Source organism: Centroberyx gerrardi, chromosome 4 (assembly GCF_048128805.1).
Source record: "Centroberyx gerrardi isolate f3 chromosome 4, fCenGer3.hap1.cur.20231027, whole genome shotgun sequence".
NCBI lineage: Eukaryota > Metazoa > Chordata > Actinopteri > Beryciformes > Berycidae > Centroberyx > Centroberyx gerrardi.
The window spans coordinates 19,569,335-19,584,561 of NC_136000.1; the positions used below are offsets into that span (position 1 = coordinate 19,569,335).

The following is a 15,227-nucleotide window of genomic DNA, read 5'->3' on the forward strand; positions in this document are numbered from 1 at the left end:
TATTATTGATCTAAGAAGACACACAAATGGGGTAGGCAGAATTCATATACATATCTAAAATATATTTAATCCAAAGGTATTTACAGCTCATGATATGTGCTCCAAAGTCCATTGTTCATAAATACCAAGGAGAGTCAGCAATATTTTAAGACGGAGCTACTTCCTCCTTGACCACAGCAGCAAAAGTGTTCCATGCCCCACAAACTACATCCACCACACACATGTTGTTCTCCTTGAAGAACTCCACATGCTGCGGCTCATCGGAGCTCATTAAAGTCTTGTGTCCGAGCTGGCCGTATTCACCTGGAACAATAATGCAAGGAAAGATAAGTCCAACCATAGACTGAAGTATATCTTTTCATTACTGATTCATGTGATTGGTGCTGGTGTTTGGAATATTTACAAGTTCTATTTACAAAGTTAAAATACATTTGCAAGACAGAAAAAAAAAAATAAGGTGACTTTCAAATACAAACTCTTACCCCAGCCCCAAGTGTAGAGGTCACCTGTGGCTGAAATATAAAAGGAAATACAAAATAAAGATCACAATGACGTTGACTTGCCAGGAATGTACATCAATGTACACACATTGTAAGGGGAGATTTCTTACTTGTTACTGCAGCAGTATGTCGGGAGCCACAGCTGACTGCACGGATCTCACATGACTGAGTGATGTCCAGTAGGGCTGGGAATGCCTGGATGGATATGAACACGTCTTCATGTTCCTCTTCCTCCTGCGGCTCTTCGGATGTAGATTTGCTGGCATCTTGGCACAACGCTACTGTCGAGCACAGTTAATGTTTCACGTGGTTGTTGAACTATCAGTTACCTTAATCACCGCTTTAAACTGACACATCTGCCAGCAGCATTACTGGTCATCTGTATGAAATCCTATTCTTGTTCAATTTATTTCTTAAATTGTGCATATTTGGTATGGAATAGACTAACCTGGCTGTTGGCTCCTTTGCTGCTCTTTTCTCAGAGCCTGTGATGGAAGTCCAAGCTGGCCACTCTCATTCCAGCCCCACATGTACAGATCCCCCCCAGCTGTGGACAAAAGTGTTTTTGAGGTCATTCTTAGCATCATTTGAGGGTATAACCCGCTGTGTTGCCCTCACGTCTCTATAAGATGCTTACCACTGATGGAGGCGGAGTGCCAGCCCCCAGTAGCTACAGAGCTCATAGGCATCCCCAACAGAGCCTCCACCGCCCGGGGTTCATCCTCAGAAGTGAGGCCTCCGTGCCCCAACTGACCATGGCTGTAAAATAAACACATGGCCTGTTAAAAATACACATTATAGGTGGTAGTCAAATCAAACCAAAACACAGATGTCTGAGTATTAACTTTACCTGCCCAGTCCCCAGGTGTACACAGCTCCAGCAGCACTGAGAAGGATGGCATGCTCTGCTCCCAGTGCTAGACTCACAGCTCTCAGCTGTGGTGACAGGGAGTGGTAGAAGGGAGGTTTTGTGTCTATGTACCCCCCAGGGACTAATGGGAGATTAAGAGTGGGCCCTAGAGTAGGAAAGCAACAAGGGAGTATAGTGTTGAAACACTGACATTTATCAACACATAATCCTGATAGTTGTCAAAGGAGATTAATACATACCATTCTCTGACTGTGTTTTTATTTCCATGCTCCATATCCGTGTCTTCTCATTCTGCCCCTGGCTCCAGGTCTCAACTCTGTCTGGGAAAGCAAGGGTCAGGTGTCCTTCACTGATCTGAGCATCTCTGCACCCACGGCTCTCTGACACAGAGATGCCACAGCACTCACTGGGGACTCCTGCGCCAAAACCTGCTAAGCATACACAGCCATCACCTGAAACAAAAAACAAATAATTATATTCACTTTTAGATATGCTTTCAATAATAGTTTGCATGTCTGTTACAAGCTCTGACACCCTGTGTAAACTCAATGCAGTCAGGACTTATTTGTTTATATAGTAGTAAAGTTGTGTTCTCTCTGGTAGACTCACCTTCTAAATGTAAAGATGCTCTTCGACTCCAGCTTGCTGCGATTCGGCTTCTCTTCCTGCAGATACTTTGTTTACAGCCAGTTCCCTCCTCAGATTCATCCACATGACTATTAATATCTGTTGGAATAATCACTTTGACGTCTTCAACGGTGCTACCACTCTCTCGTCTTATTAATTTATCACGTATTTGTCCGAAGGCGTTGAAGCCAAATCCAAACCAGTTCATCGGAACGACCTACCAGCTGGTTTCTCATGGAGATTCTGAGGCTGTTTTCAAGCAGTTGTTTTCAGCGCGTGCAACGCAGTTGTCCGTAAAGTTTAAACACTCGTGAACACAGCGGAAAGGATTGCGCATGCGCCACTGCGTTGCTGCAAATGACAGCTCCGTAAAGATGGGTGTGCTCAGTAAGGACAATATTCAGCAGCCACAGTGGTTTTATTCTTATGCTGATGTTTGAAGTCTAATTTACAAACAATAAAAGACTTGAAATGTAGTGATGTAATAATTAAAAAAAATAAAAGAATAAAAGGACACACAACATAAATAGTCCAAGTTATGTGAATGAAATGGTTTTGTGATAGAGCAAAAATCATAATACAAGAAGGTAAATAAAAAAGTAGGGCGTGCAAAGGAATGGTATTTTTAGGGAAAGAAGGATACAAATAAACAGAATGCTTGCAAAGTTCAAGGAATAACCATCTTCAGTAAAGAATGTATAAAGTACTTGGTCTCCAAGTTGAGTGATACACTCTTGCTTGATGTGGATTAACGTGCCTCTAATATAGATAAGTACAGTCAATGACAGCAAGTCAAAGCACATTGATTACATAACTGTTCTGTCAGAATATGCTGGTTTTCCATAACCACTTTTCAATAAATTCCTCATGAAAATTCAGCTCCTCTGCTTTTCAGGGTTTTTGGTATAATGATGTAAAACACAAACATTTCAGAATAAACAGCTTGTACACATCCAAACCAAAACTGATTTCTGGTAAAGGGGAAATGATTTCACTGGTCCCAAGTTTCTAGAAGTACTTCTACACTCCAATCAGGCGTATCCACACACTGCTACACGGTCCTCACTCAGGGCTCGGTTCCTTTTCCCATGTCCTTTCCCTCCCTGCTCTTGATGATGCCATACTCCATGGCCTGGTCCAGACAGTGCTGGGCTACCTTGGAGACCGGGCCCGACGCTGCCTCTCCTCCCTTCGCCAGGACAGAGAGAATCTCCAGAGCCTCACTCTCCATGAGCGTCTCAGCCAGACTCTTCTCTGCCTGCATCAAGTTCTGAACGATGACCACCCCGCGATGCCTTAAGTCCACTATTTCACTAAGCAGAAGGGCCTGCAGGATCTCCAGCCAGTGGCTCGTCTGAAAAGAGAATGCAAACAAACTTAAAAAAGGGAATCATGCGGGCCTAAATGGAATCAAGAATCGCTGTTGTATCTGTGAGAGCGCTGCAAACATGTGAGTGTGGGATGATGGAGGTGTAGGGAGAGTGTGCTTACTGTCCCAGGGACGCGGGCGCACAGCTCCGGCTGCTCGGCGGTCAGCATGGCCAGAGTCCCTGCAGCAGCTTTCCGCAGCCGCTCATCCTCCTCTCCGCTGTAGAGCACCAGCAGCTTCAGACGATCACTCCCTGTGGCCAGATACAGCTCCTGCACCTGAACACCAAGCAAAGGCCCACTGACGTTAGTTTGTTTATATTAATTAATAACTTTTAATAACGTGAATTTATATAGCACTTTCTAAAAATGGTTTACAAAGTGCTTTACAGACCAGAAATCAAAATCAAACAAGATGCAGTGGCAATAAAACAACAGTAAATAGAAGCAATGACAACTGTAAGAACAGTAAAAGAAGAAACAAGTAAAAGAAGAAAACAGTGGTAATAAAACAATAGTAAATAAATAAATAAATAAATAAAATGTTAACTTTGCTATAGCTTTGTGTCACAGAATTTACTTTACTTACCTCTGTGCTCAGAACCATGTTGCACATGCACTCTGTGGCAGCCGCTCGGACCAAGTCGTGCTCCTCAAACATGTAGCCTTCGATTTTTGCTACGGCCTTCTCCTTTATGATCTTTTGTCTGTGAAACAATTTACTCCATCAATTAAAAAGCAGGTACTCTAAACATTTATATCAAAATTGTGTTGTTGGGGAACAGAATCCATGAGGAATCAATGACTTACAAATACTTAAAAACAAATAAATAAATAAGACCTCAGGATTTTTAGAAGCCCATTATACTGATCACAAATTTTCAAATTTTCAGGACAGTAAAAATGTTTTCACAGCATTTTGGCTTTTGAGAAACCAAACCAGGATCCTGTTAGTATTTTTTTATGCAAATCAATGGGGAATGAAACTTCTCTCGCCTCTCAAAATACATTCATAAGACAGCTGCACCTTCCTTTTAGGGCAGTAATGTTGCAAGAAGAGTATAACCAAAGAATTAAAATGAGGTTCTAGTTTATGCAGTTAATTCTATACATGTATACACTATAATCAAGTATGTATTTCTGTATCATGTTCCTATCACACTTGACTATGTGAATTGTACATCTATTCTTAGGAGAGACTTCCCCCTAGTGGCCGACCTGAGTCTCTCGCTGATGCCAGCCAGGTTGGTGATGGCCATGAGAGCCTCGAAGTTCTGCAGCAGGGTGCACTCCAGTCTGAGGAGACTGATGAGGGGCCGCACCACCTCATAGATCTGATGACAGAAGAGTGAGACAAGGTAAAATAAAAAGGTCTTTACACAGATGTATATATTTAACTGAAGAGACTTATTACTGTATGCCTTCTCACCCTTTCCCCTGGGAAGGCAATCTCCGGGTTGGAAGTGATGGTTATTTTGGCCAAGGCTTGCGCTGCTTTGATTTTTCCTAAATCTGTGTTGTCAGATGCCAGTGGGATCAGAGCCTGTGGAGGAAAACAATAAGGTAAAATTCCTGCACAGTTGTATGAATCAGTGTGCAGGTCCATGAAGCATATATATCGGGGTGCTCTACCTTTCCTGCACCCTGTGCCACCACTGTGCCTCTGTCCTCCTGTCGTTCCACCAAAGCCAAGAAAACCCTGCAGTGAGAAGTGAAGTCAGCAGATACTCTGAGAAACAGTGCAGAGAGAACAGTGACAGACGGCTATGGATTTCCTACCTGGCGATACACTCCCTACAGGACTCAGTGAGGGCAGGACTCTCCTGTTTGACCATACACACCAACGCAGACACCACACCAGCCTCCAGCAGCTTCACCAGCCTCTTCTCCACAAAGGAAGGTGAGTCCTGACACATTAAAGACAACAATCTGATGTGAAACAGCTAATCTAAACAGAAAAATACACTTTAATATGGATTTCAGAACACCTAGTTTGGAGCTATTCTGAGATATTAAAGGCAATATTGTGCAAGGTTAGTTATGTACAAAAAAAAGGGAAAAAGAACACTGGACTGCACCTTGGGGTGCTCTTCTGGCACATGCTGCTTTGCATACTTGGCCAGCTCCACCATCTGAGGGTCTGGCTTCTCCACATCATAGCTGTTGGTGCAATTCACTAGAGTGGAGCCCACTGCAAATAGCACCGTCTTATCTTCAGACTGCAGGAACACACAGAAAACATTTCCTGTAGCTCAATAAAATGTATTTTATTTATTCATTTTATATCTCTCTCAAGACCAATATGGAACATTTCTGTGTGTGAATGCTCATGGTGGTGCGGCATACTAAATGTGACATTGTGTTAGTGCTAAAACGATTAGTCGATTGACAGAAAATTAGTCGATTATAATTTTGATAATTGATTAATCTTTTAGTCATTTATCAAGTAAAAATACCAAACATTTGCTTGTTACATCTTAAAAAATGCTAAGATCTGCTTGCATTTCTCTGTTTCATATTATTATAAAATGAATAATTGGGTTTTTTTTTGGCTGCTGGTCAGACTAAATAAGCGATAATGAATCGAATCGATAATGAAAATATTCATTAGTTGCAGCTCTATATTGTATACATAATGATATCAATATCGTTTTGAAATAATGACGAGAAGCTTTAGATAAAATACAACAGTCAGGTAAAAAAAAAAAGACGGTTGTGCTCAACCTTTGCTAGTTCAAACATGGCCTGAAGAGCGTTCTTGTCTTCCACTAAATCCTCCTTCACATCAGCATCAAAGGTGAGGTAGGCAAGGCCTTCCACAGACCACCGGCGAGAGGTTGGGGGAAGAGACTCGTTACACAGCCACCTGATGGAGAAGGAGATACACATCGGCTCTTATTTTAAATCCAGGAAACAACTCCTTATCTGTCGTTTTTAAATCAAGTTGTGCATCCGCGTGGGATCGACCATCACACATTGGTCTTAATATACCTGAGCCTCAGAATAAACACAGGCGGAACATACTTCCTGCATTGCTTGGCAAGTTTCAGCGTGGATCCCTCTGCAAACTGCTTCATGCTGAAATCTGTCCCTCCTGCCGATCCGAGTTTACACAAACCCTGTATAACAGAACAGAACCCACAGTTACTTTAACTACATTTTGGCTATGTTCTTTCTCAAACTTTCACTAAAAAGTCTTATTAAATAGATGCTTTGTTGCAGCACGTACCACTAGTGCTCTGACACGTATCCTGTCGTTCTCGCTCTTCTTGTAGAGGTCCTTCAGAAGTGCCACACCGTTGGCGGTGATGAAGGAGGCTCTCTTGGCCTTGCCTGCGGCGTGAATGAGAGCCTCCACTGCCACCTGTTGGTGAGTCACGTCTTTGGAGGCGCAGAGAGAGATGACTGCATCCATCATGCCCGACATCTCCAGAGTTCTGTTCCCCACGTCGCTTGGCCCTTGGAGGAGCACCGAAACCGTCTGGATGGCCCGGAGCTTGCTGTCCAGACCAGACCGGCTGAAGTGTTGCCTGCTCAGAAAAAACAACAATATTTTCCATCAGGTTAGAAGTTAGTTGCCAAATACGTAAGAAAATGTTTTTCATGTTTACTGCCAATGACACATTTTTCCTGTTCGCAAGATGTTGGGGTATTGATCAGCTTGAATCAGCGAAACTAGTAATTAGTAAAAGGGAATTCTGGGCAATGAACTTACTGGACGTATTCTTCACACAGTTTGTTGAAGTTCTCCCTCTCGTTGTCACTGTTTAGGTCATCATAGAGTTTGCTGAGCAGCACGGAGCAGCTCATGTGGGAGTTGTCTGTGAGAGGCGGGCCGTCTGAGAGCTCTGGGACACTGCCTGCCACCTCCAGGATCTTCTTCAGTCCTGCGGGAGGAGAAACGGAGCTCATACATCCGGGACACAGCTGTGCCAGTAAAATCTGTTGACTAAATGTCAACAACAGACTTGGAAAGGCTTAAGCCATATGCAAATTTGAAAAACGTTGGAATTCAGTCAACATTTGAAAACTGGAAGGACTGAAGCACCTGAGGCTCCTGACTGGTTTTGGTAAGGTAATTGTCGAGTGGTTGGCTTCACCCTGTTACTGAAATGCTCTTATAACATCTAATGAATTAAATTCTAAACTAAACATGCCAATGGCACCTTAAAATCAATTTCTGAATATCAATAAGTCTTTCTTGTATCCGTCAAGCATAAGGATTTTTTTCCAGGATATGTGCAGGTGCGTCTCGTACCCTGATCTATCACCCATAATGTGAGGGAGTTGTCCGGGTTCTTCATGGACTTGCGGGGGACTTGTTTGACCAGCAGGTTGATGGCGCTGTCTCTGCCAGGACCCGACACATTAGACGCTGGCATCATTTCCAGCAGGTGGCGCAGCATAGAGCGCAGCTCCCTGGATGGTTCTGTGTCAAATTCATACAGTCATTTAACAATAAATTACCAGAAAATGTGGAAAGATTTTCAAGAACAGAACATAGAGATGATATACAGAGAAAGCATCTGTTATAGGTGTACTTTCATGTTTAGCCAGCTCACAAATATAAACATGATTGGATTCCAATCTCACCAGGAAGTATGGCCTCATCTTTCCCTCGGATCTCTCTTTTCATGCCTTCTGTCAGAGCCTCAAACATCACCTGCAACAGGTGGCAGGCAGCCAGGGACACTGTGGAGGCTCCTGATCCCATGACCGCACACAGCTGCTCCATCCCCAACTCATTCACTATGGCCATAGTCTGGGAATAAGACAATGGACATAAGACATCAGCAGTCTGACAGCCAAATGATGATTAGGTTCATCTACACAAAGGACTGAGCATTCTCTTTTTGTCTGTAAAATCTCTCCTGACAGACATCAACATGGATCAACATCTGTCAATAAACTACACTCAAACTGACTTCACAGGGAATAAGAACTGTAAGGCACAAAAATAAAAGTGAAGAAATGTAGCTTTCTCTATGGAAAAGCTTCCTGTACATTTTATCTACCTGAATGAAAACATCACAAGTTCACATCCCCATGAAAAAAGTTTTTTGAGATTACGTGATGGTTAAATTTAGAGGGCAATGTTACACTTACTCTGGACTGATGCCCTGTACACAGACCGACCAGGGTCCTCAGAGCAGAGAGGACCAAATCCTCCTGCTTTGACGCCAGCAGCCTCTGAATTAGTTTCACTCCATCGTTTCGGAAGATCTGCTCAGCTCCTGCATCTTCTCGAGATAACACCACTAGATTCTGAGCAGCCTGAAATTGATGAATGAATCACATGATTTTCTCTGAAAGTTGACATGGAACTTTGCAGACACATTAAATAAATGAAACAAAATAATGCTAAAAAGTCAATTACAATAACATTTTGGTCATGCAGTAGCACGATCAGCCTTAGTTGCCATATGAACCATTCTTACTTTTTGTCGATCTGATTCTTTTGCAGATGTATCCAAGAGGAGGGAGAACATTTGCTGCACACGAGCGTCTGTGGAGTTCAGCTGCACCGACTACAGAGATAAGAGAAAAGACTCTCATCAGCAATAGCTTCTTCAAAATATAGTCTCAAAGATAAGACAAGCCTCCATTTCTATTCACCACTATAACCATCAAAGACACATCACCTTCTGCTGGATCTGCGCTCCCAGCTGTCTCAGCAGATCCTGGAAAGCTTTGTTTTTGGGCTCCAGCTGGGCGCATCTCTGTGCATCCACAAACGCCTGGTCTAGCCGACCTAGTTTCTGAAAAGCCTGAGCTCTGCGGAACCGAGCTTTCACATCACCTGGGTCGGTATCAAGAGCTGAGGAGAGAGAAAGCAACGGCATTCAATATGACTACAGTATGTACATCCATAAGCTTTATCCAACAGAGGTGGGGACTCGAGTCACATGACAATTTTAATTGCTTGAGACTTGACTTGATGCATGAAGAGAAGACTTGAGACTTGACTTGGCTTGGGTTCTGCTGACTTGTACTTTGATTACTTGAAAAGGTTTCTAAAGTCTTGACAAAAGATCTTGTATTTGGGTAAATGACTTAGATTGAAAGTGATGAGATTTGTTCCACCAGACGACTGAATTGAAATTCTATTTTTAGAATTGGTATGGAATGACTGAATTTATTGAAGTTGAAACTGATTATAGAAATCAAACTCCCATGATGTATGTACCAAGTTTTTAAACTATTAAAATGATACTGCATTGAAAAGTCCTAGATATTATGTTTCCTTAAATTGATACTGGACAACTGAGTTGTTCTGACTTGACGTTTTACATTTAGACTTGAGACTTGACTTAATAATCTACATTTAGACTTGACTTGAGACTTGTGCCTCAAGACTTGAGACTGACATGGGACTCGAGCAAAGATGACTTGGTCACACCTCTGAAATCCAATTAAATCAAACTAAGATTAGATAGGTTTTGACATTTATGGAAAGTACGTGTGTGTTTATGTGTGCACTCTATGAATGTCCAGTGGCTTGACTGTGCCCTCTCCCACCTTTGGAGGCATCCTCCTCTGCCTTGGTGTAATCCTCCAGTTTGAGGAAGCAGGCAGAGCGGTTGCGGTAGAGAACAGCGCTGTCTGCCTGGCTGTCACTCAGCTTCAGAGCCTGGGTGTAGCAGCAGGCAGCGCCCTGCATGTCTCCTGCCTTGAAGAGGCTGTTCCCCTCCTCCTTCAGGGTGGCAGGGTCCTGCTGGGTTAGAGAGGAGAGAGCAAGAAGAGGGTACAGAGGGCCTAGGATTATAGAAATGCACGAGTATATCCGCTGCTATATAGCGTTACCACAACCTAAATGACTGTGGATGTATCTGATCGCTAGGATAATGCTGTTTAACTAGCTATCAATGCAAAACTGCGCTACTTTATAGCAGTATGCTCTTACACTTACCTTTTCTTTTTCACTGACACTCATCTTCAAGCTGACTAATAAAATACGACGTTACGTAGGGTGGTCAGTACGTTGTTTTTTATTCTTCTAGTTCACTAAATTACTAACTACCATGGAAGTATTATGCTAACTACTGCCTGATACAAACATGTTACATTTCGCTGCGCTTCCGGGTGTTGGGAGCACGCTGATGACGTGTCAGCGCCAGCCCCGCCCCTTCCCCTACGATACATTACCATAAAAGGCATAGAGGCTCCCGTGCACAGAGCTACAGTATCTCTCACCCATCTGTCTAGTACTTTATTTGGTTACATTTCCATTCAGTGACATTCTTCAGTGCACGCAGAGAGTATGATGTGAATTATTTTTAACAGTTTGCTAAGCTGACAATTAGGTCATTGCCCTACTTCAAGTCTATCAGGGTATTTTTTAGTATATCATTGTTAAAGTGAAAAAGTGTATGTCTCCAGAATGTTCTACTATATATAATGAAAATAAGCTATGGATGGAGATAATATGCCTACAAGTTCAAAATCTATTAGATAATGGATGGAAATTATACAGAAACAGCCTTCTCTACCACCTTGAATGAGTGTTTTATCTCCTTTTGAGTCAAGTCAACATAATGAAGTTGCTTGGCATGGAATTTCCAGTATCAGCCCCAAAGGGAATCTCTTTTAATGGGACAGCCAAGCTCCCCTATTGTTACGTGTCCTCTCTTGTTGCCTTGCCTTAGAGACCAGGTGGCTCCCATGGGACCTTGTGCTCACGTAGACCCGCAGAGTTGCTCTCATTACCATGGCAGCTCTGTGACTTGTGGTGGAAGCGAAGACCAGATATCCATTGTGGACAGTTGGTATATTTCCTATGTGCTAATCCTGCTGTGAGATATTTTACATGGCAGAACCACAAGAGAATCCACAGGCATCAGCGTCATGTGGCGGGAGAGTCAAAATCAAAAGCTGTGTAAACATTTCCTCCTCTTCACAACATTGTTATGCAAGAGATTATGTTTCCAAAACAAGATTCCCTCATTCACCAGTATACTTTCTGGAGCCAAATCCCACTTTTCATGAGTAAATAATAGCCCATACACCCCAATCCTGCACTGTGTTTGGAATGATTTCATAGAGCCAAAACAAAGTCAACAATCTCTCATGATCGGAGCAGAACCAAAACAATACCATCTGTTTCTGTCACACAGCCTGTTAATAAATTATTGAGGTCTCAGCTAAGCTCCCTTTCCCACCAAAACAGAAGTAGTTCATGAATGGTCCATTTAAAGCACCTCACCCTAAGACTCACCTTCAAAGAAACAATGCATCTTGCAACACAACACTAGGCTTCTCAGGTTGTCGTTTGCCTGTAGGTTGGTTGTTTGGGGCTCACTGCAGTCAGGCTGGTGTTCGTGCTTTGCTGGTATAGTGCCTGCAGGCAGCACTCTTTGAGCCCTCATAGCCAGCAGCTATAGGACAGGTCAACAGGTCAGAGAAGCAGGGACAGTAGCTACAATGCTGGGCGGTAGCAGGGTGACATAATTAACATCAAGACAGGACTGGCTTACCCACTAATGACACCATAAAATCATCAACTACAAGACCCACTTTGGAGCCCTATTGATCTGCGCTCTGGTTCATTTGACACTGTTGCGATGTGAGAAATCCTTGTAGCCACCCACAGAGAATCCTCCCAGGAGTTAGCGTTCCATTTTGCATAGCCCTGCGTCCGATATGAAACCACCACAGAAAGGAAGGGTAAGCCAGAGGGAGTGGTAACTGTGATGGGCATACTAGTCTCCATCATGGTTTAATTAGGTTGATATCCTTTTGTTGTGATTTGTCTAATGGGCATCTTCAGTATATTCCCCTGTAGGCAGCCACGTTTATCAATATTTTCCCCATAAAACCAACATTCTTATTATTCTGAATATAGGAGGAGCATCTATCTTAAAATGCTGTTTGATTTTAAACAAACACTAGATCTTTTTCTTCCTGATAGGCTATGAGCAATGTAGGTGGAGCCTATTATATTTAGATAAAGAGCACAGACTTTGACTCAAAAGCTGCCACTGGTAACCCACTGGTAGACTATTGATTGCACAAGAGGTGAGTATTGGAACAATGTGTGTGCTTGCATTAAAGTGGAAGTTACTGCTTATACGTCTCATGCACACTTTTTTTTTAGGTCTATATTATTTTCTGAATGTTTAGGTTTCCATGCTCCAAACATGAAAACATTAAAGGGAATGTTCAACATTATTAGAGGCCTATATACAATTAGTCACTACTCAAATGCCCCACATTTGAAACATTTTCCTGCCAATGTTTTTTTCTGAGAAAGCTGTTAATATTTGTTAGCAGTGCTTGTACAAATCAATTATCATAGGGTAGATACTCACTCACTTACTTTCAAGTCATTCCATTTTGCTTTCATAGCTTTAGCCCAGTAATAAGTACAAGTATAGGCTACTAGAGCTGTTGGAAAAGTGTTGATATTTAAAATCCAGAAAAAGATAACTTCTTTGTGAGATTTACCTTGTTTATTATGATTTATGGTTGACTATATTGTCCTGATGGCCTCCATCTCTATGTTGAATTATGTTGATTTTTAACTAATTTCCTAATAATGACTGTGAAATACATTATTATTAAAATGATAAATACAAATAAGACAAACAACACAAAGCCCTAATGTTTTACAAAGTGACTATGATAGTTCAATCATTAAACACTGTGTGAATTCAGATAGCACACTCACATTTACCTCATAAAACGCCAGCGTTCTGGTAATAATTAAACTTTAGTCCTACACTGACGTTCAAGTTGTTCTTGGTTGTTTTTCTAAGCAAATAAAACCTGCTGAGCCTGTTGACCAATCATCGACGTGTGCGCAGCTCCACTGTTCCCATAAGGCTTTGCAGCTCAGTCGTGTTAGCTAGCTAGTTCAGTTGGTAATCTGTCAGTCTGCAGCCAAAAGCATACAGTCTTATCCTCACAATCCTGGGATGGACAGTCTTCCGGATCACTCTCCTTTGACGGGTAACGTCAGATTATTAATTTACTCGAAGAGCTCCCGAGTTGTAAATAAATGTTAGCAAGCGTTAGATGGAAAGCAAATGGTAAGCTAGGAAATATCAGCCACGTATAACCTAATGTTGTCTAGCCAACACTTGGCTTGCTACCGTGTGTAGGTATGACTCTGTCGCGCTGGACAGGCTTTGATGGGTAGTTAATGTTGCAGAAAACGAAAGGTAACTGCTGTTAACCTAGCTGTCTCGGCCAAGTGGTTAAAATGACAATCCATACATCAGCGAAGGCTGACGTGTTAACCTAACTAGCAAACCAGTCAAGTTGTTGTGGTAATGTCCCCCGTGGTATGTTAGCTAGCGCTAGCTTGTTAAGCTTTCTTTAAATCCGTCCGATATCTAAAGTAACCGCGATGATCAAACTTAGATATACAGAGTAATGTGACTGACGGGTTAACTATAGCAGTGTAACGTTAACGTTAATATCAACTTGTATAAGATTGAGAAATATCCCAATATTCATTGAGTTGTGCTCTTAAGTTTCAAGCTACCCAGTGTTACCTGGCTAGCTGCCTAACGACAGCCGACTGGAAACAAGTCAAACAAGTTAAACCTTAACATAGTGGCACCGCTCCGGTCAATAGCCCGAGCAATATTGTTCAGTGCAATTCTGAAGTTTACATAAGGAATTAGGAATAGCGTGACTGTCACCACATGACAGGAGCAACTCGGGATCTGCTGTAGTCAGTTAGCTGTATCAGGAAGCTCAACAAAGCCGTTCATGTTCGGTGAATTTGAATCATCATCTAACGCAAGATGGTCTAACAAAATTATAATGTTTTCCCCCCTGATGCCGATGCTGTTTTCAGCCAGCCTGTGTAAATGTAGGTGCTAGGTTATTATCCCAGATCCCTGTGGTAAAGCTAAGTCAGTCACACCCTCAGAAGTGATCGGATTAAGATCATATTGGATTTGCACACAGAGGGGAACGGGAACACCTGTCTTAGCGCTGAGAAGAAATCCAGGCCACTAGGCTCAGCTTGATTGTTTTTCCTCTTGCCTCTACTTATCAACTCAAACCAAGTCTCTCTCACTCTCCCACACACTCCCTTTCACTTGTGCTTCCTCTCATGAAATGGCAGGCGGAATAAGTCTTTTTGCATGGTTCATCATTCATTAATTAACATTTTCCTAACAGCTGAAGAAGATCCTCTGATGTGATTTCAACTTCAAGTTGTAATCAAGGACGAGCCCATCGCCCATGCTGCTACTGCTGATATGATTTCACTATGCTACGGAGAGAAGAGTGACATTTGTCTCATTCTAATTCCTGGAGCCCCTTGAGCAGAGTTGAGGCCTGATTAAAAAGCTGCTGCTCTAAGCCAAGTTGGTCTCACTCAGCCCCTTTCTGTGCTCTGCTGCAGCCTAGTGTGCTAACTCTTGTGGCCCTGGAGGCCAACTGAGCGAAAGGGGACTCTGGCCGTACTGGAGGATTAGACGCTGCTGTGCGAGTTGGACTGGACCAAGAGAGAACAGACAGGCTCACACAGACTCACATCATGCTGCGGGGACAGTAGGCTCCCTGTTTGAGCCCCTGCTGTGTGGCGCTTGTTTTTTTTCTATCCTGCAATCTCAAAGGTTTGGATGGTTGAGCACAAGGGCTACTTTGAAGGAGCCCACCGGTGGCTGTGGTTTGGCCAAAGCTGACAGACTGCTTGCCAGCTACTGCTGATTTAGTACCCTCTGCCCATTGCCGCCACTCCTATAGCCGCCTTCACTGTGGTCTCTAATATGGTGAGTAGAGGCTTGAGGCGGTGCAGACGTGGAATTAAGTCATTTGTAATACTGGTTTAACTGGTTACCTTCTGTCATTTTTTGCGCTGTGAAGGATTGCATTCTGCTGTGTCCTTTTCAAGGACTTTTTTT

General features: G+C 42.8%; 2 protein-coding genes across 5 annotated transcripts; both read right to left on the bottom strand.

Annotated features, from left to right (window-relative positions):
- Positions 1–30: 30 nt before the first annotated feature.
- On the bottom strand, positions 31–2,247 carry rccd1 (RCC1 domain containing 1). Of its 3 annotated transcripts, none has more exons than XM_071921094.2 (8): positions 1,981–2,247; positions 1,611–1,799; positions 1,351–1,516; positions 1,138–1,259; positions 949–1,047; positions 611–781; positions 483–512; positions 31–303 (listed from the first exon to the last, which is right to left on the bottom strand). In XM_071921094.2, exons 1-8 carry the CDS (start codon positions 2,204–2,206, stop codon positions 146–148), a joined length of 1,161 nt encoding a protein of 386 aa, XP_071777195.1. In that variant the 5' UTR covers positions 2,207–2,247; the 3' UTR covers positions 31–145. The 3 variants fall into 3 exon arrangements, with proteins under 3 accessions (XP_071777195.1, XP_071777121.1, XP_071777047.1); XM_071921020.2 differs by having other exon boundaries at positions 611–778; positions 1,611–1,823; XM_071920946.2 differs by having other exon boundaries at positions 1,611–1,823.
- Positions 2,248–2,424: 177 nt separating this feature from the next.
- Positions 2,425–10,407, bottom strand: unc45a (unc-45 myosin chaperone A). 2 transcript variants are annotated; one of them, XM_071914439.2, is made up of 19 exons: positions 10,277–10,407; positions 9,886–10,078; positions 9,009–9,184; positions 8,805–8,894; positions 8,473–8,640; positions 7,960–8,128; positions 7,625–7,795; positions 7,082–7,253; positions 6,596–6,896; positions 6,391–6,485; positions 6,091–6,232; positions 5,445–5,585; positions 5,146–5,273; positions 4,999–5,065; positions 4,796–4,909; positions 4,585–4,700; positions 3,956–4,073; positions 3,490–3,645; positions 2,425–3,352 (listed from the first exon to the last, which is right to left on the bottom strand). In XM_071914439.2, exons 1-19 carry the CDS (start codon positions 10,298–10,300, stop codon positions 3,065–3,067), a joined length of 2,829 nt encoding a protein of 942 aa, XP_071770540.1. In that variant the 5' UTR covers positions 10,301–10,407; the 3' UTR covers positions 2,425–3,064. The 2 variants fall into 2 exon arrangements, with proteins under 2 accessions (XP_071770540.1, XP_071770473.1); XM_071914372.2 differs by having other exon boundaries at positions 9,886–10,081.
- Between the last annotated feature and the right edge of the window lie 4,820 nt (positions 10,408–15,227).